This window comes from Hordeum vulgare, chromosome 3H (assembly GCF_904849725.1).
Source record: "Hordeum vulgare subsp. vulgare chromosome 3H, MorexV3_pseudomolecules_assembly, whole genome shotgun sequence".
In the NCBI taxonomy this organism is placed as follows: domain Eukaryota; kingdom Viridiplantae; phylum Streptophyta; class Magnoliopsida; order Poales; family Poaceae; genus Hordeum; species Hordeum vulgare.
This window is the reverse complement of record NC_058520.1, coordinates 25,466,530-25,469,201: the sequence shown is the minus strand read 5'-3', so window position 1 is coordinate 25,469,201 and position 2,672 is coordinate 25,466,530. Positions and strand designations below refer to the sequence as shown.

Here is a 2,672-nt window from a genome sequence, read left to right as displayed (position 1 = left end):
ACCTCTATAATATCAACTCTATACTACTCCCTCTGTCCGGGTTTGTTCGGCCCCTTCGTATTTTGGGTCAAACTTTGACTATTTATAGAACTAACGAAATACTCCCTCTGTCCGTATATAAATTATATAATACATAAAGTATATTATTGGATTTTTATTTGAAAAAGATTTGTCATGGTATATTTGTTGTCGCATATAAGTTTACATATTATTAGTTACAATTTTTTGAGTCAAATTTTAAGTCCAAACTAAAAAGGGGCCTACTTGTGAGCATATAGAGAAGACAATTAAAGTTGCAAGAAACACCACACAGTGTTCGCAAAGGTAGCTCTAAACTAATGGCCCCGCATCACCACCCTACAATCTACACTAGCTGCGTCACCATAGTGACGTGGGCCAAACCATGCCCCATCGCCCACTTGCCCTATATATACCCCCCTCCCCCTGCCAGCAGCAGAGCAACTCACACCAGTCACCACTCACCACGAGGAATATTACTGAGCTGGGTAACGCAGGCATGGACGAGCTTTACGTCCAGGCGCTTGTGCTGGCGGCGGCGGCCGTGGCGCTGCTGCAGCTGCTGAAAGTGGTCGTGAACCCGGTGAAGGAGAGGGCGCCGCCAGGGCCGTGGAAGCTGCCGGTTATCGGCAGCATGCACCACCTGGTGAACGTTCTCCCGCACCGCAAGCTGCGGGACCTGGCGGACGCGCACGGCCCGCTGATGATGCTGCAGCTTGGGCAGACGCCGCTGGTGGTGGCTTCGTCCAAGGAGACAGCGCGTCTGGTTCTCAAGACCCACGACACCAACTTCGCCACGCGGCCCAGGCTCCTCGCCGGCGAGATCGTCGGCTACGAGTGGGCCGACATCCTCTTCTCCCCCTCCGGCGGCTACTGGCGCAAGCTCCGCCAGCTCTGCGCGGCCGAGATACTCAGCCCCAAACGCGTGCGCTCCTTCCGCCACATCAGGGAGGACGAGGTACGTACTCGCCGCACTAAGAACCACCAGAGTAATATGTAAGAGAAACATGAGTAATATTGAACTTACCATTTACAAATGCACGGCACACATGCAGGTGAGGATGCGGGTGGAGCAGATCCGCGAGGCGGGGCCGTCGACGCCGGTGAACCTGACCGTGATGTTTCACAGCGTGACCAACAGCATCGTTGCGCGGGCAGCGTTCGGGAAGAAGCGGAAGAACGCGGCTGAGTTCCTGGCGGCCATCAAGTCCGGGGTTGGCCTGGCGAGCGGCTTTAGCATCCCCGACCTCTTCCCCACGTGGACCACCGTGCTAGCTACGCTCACCGGCATGAAGCGCAGCCTCCATGACATCCACAAGACAGTGGACGCCATCCTGGAGGAGATCATCGACGAGAGGAAGGCTGCCCGCGACGAGAAAATCAAGGCCGGCGCCGAGAACGTGGACGAGAACCTCGTGGACGTGCTCATTGGACTTCAGGAGAAAGGCGGCTTCGGATTCCACCTCAACAACAGCAGGATCAAGGCCATAATCCTGGACATGTTCGCGGGCGGGACGGGGACGTCCGCGTCGGCGTTGGAGTGGGGAATGTCGGAGCTCATGCGGAACCCGCCGGTGATGAAGAAGCTGCAGGGCCAGATCCGGGAGGCGTTCAAGGGAAAGGTGGTGGTGACTGAGGCCGACCTGCAGGAGAGCAACCTGCAGTACCTGAAGATGGTGATCAAGGAGGCGCTCCGGCTGCACCCGCCGGCGCCGCTGCTGGTGCCCCGGGAGAGCATCGACAGCTGCGAGCTGGAAGGGTACACGGTGCCGGCCAAGTCGCGCGTGATCATCAACGCGTGGGCCATCGGTCGCGACCCCGAGTACTGGGAAGCAGCCGAGGAGTTCCTGCCGGAGCGGTTCGAGGACAGCACGGTGGACTTCACCGGCAACAGCTACGAGTTCCTCCCGTTCGGCGCCGGCCGCAGGATGTGCCCCGGCTTCAACTACGGGCTGGCCAGCATGGAGCTCACCCTCGTCGGGCTGCTCTACCACTTCGACTGGTCGCTGCCGGAGGGTGTGGCCGACGTCAACATGGAGGAGGCCCCGGGCCTCGGCGTGCGCCGCCGCACGCCGCTGATGCTGCTCGCCACACCCTTCGTCCCGGCCGCGGTCGCGTAGCTATGTTTGTTTGCATGCATCCGTGCATGCATGCTATATATGCTGGCGTTGCACCAACCTATCCATGTACTTCCTTCCTAAATACAGTATAGTGTATTAATTTAAGTCAAAACATTGTATATGTTTGACAAAGTTTATCGCAAAAGATGTAAAGAACTACAATTACTAAATAAATAAAGGATAAAAATATATTTCATCCAGATCTAGCAATAATGATTTAGTATTCCGGACATTGATAATTTTCTCCATAAATTCATCAAAGTGAGAAGTTCCGCGTTTAATCTATAAAATTTGGTCAAATTTAGATATGTTGTAGAATCGTTGTATATTTGTACCCTTGTTGGCACCTCTTGAAAATATACTTTCACTTCTCCAACTCAACACCCCTCAGTTGCTTATAACGAAGAAGTCCTCAATGCATGATACCATATGGTCAATTTTGATTCATTCAATCATCCCATGATCACAACAAGTTACCATCCTATGGAATATGAAGCATATCGTAGTACCAAAATTTTCGCTAAGATAGTGGTG

General features: G+C 53.8%; 1 protein-coding gene across 1 annotated transcript; it reads left to right on the top strand.

Moving 5' to 3' along the window:
- Nucleotides 1–471: 471 nt before the first annotated feature.
- LOC123439376 (premnaspirodiene oxygenase-like) lies at nt 472–2,338 on the top strand. Its single transcript, XM_045116096.1, has 2 exons — nt 472–976; nt 1,074–2,338. Exons 1-2 carry the CDS (start codon nt 518–520, stop codon nt 2,136–2,138), a joined length of 1,524 nt encoding a protein of 507 aa, XP_044972031.1. The 5' UTR covers nt 472–517; the 3' UTR covers nt 2,139–2,338.
- Nucleotides 2,339–2,672: the final 334 nt, after the last annotated feature.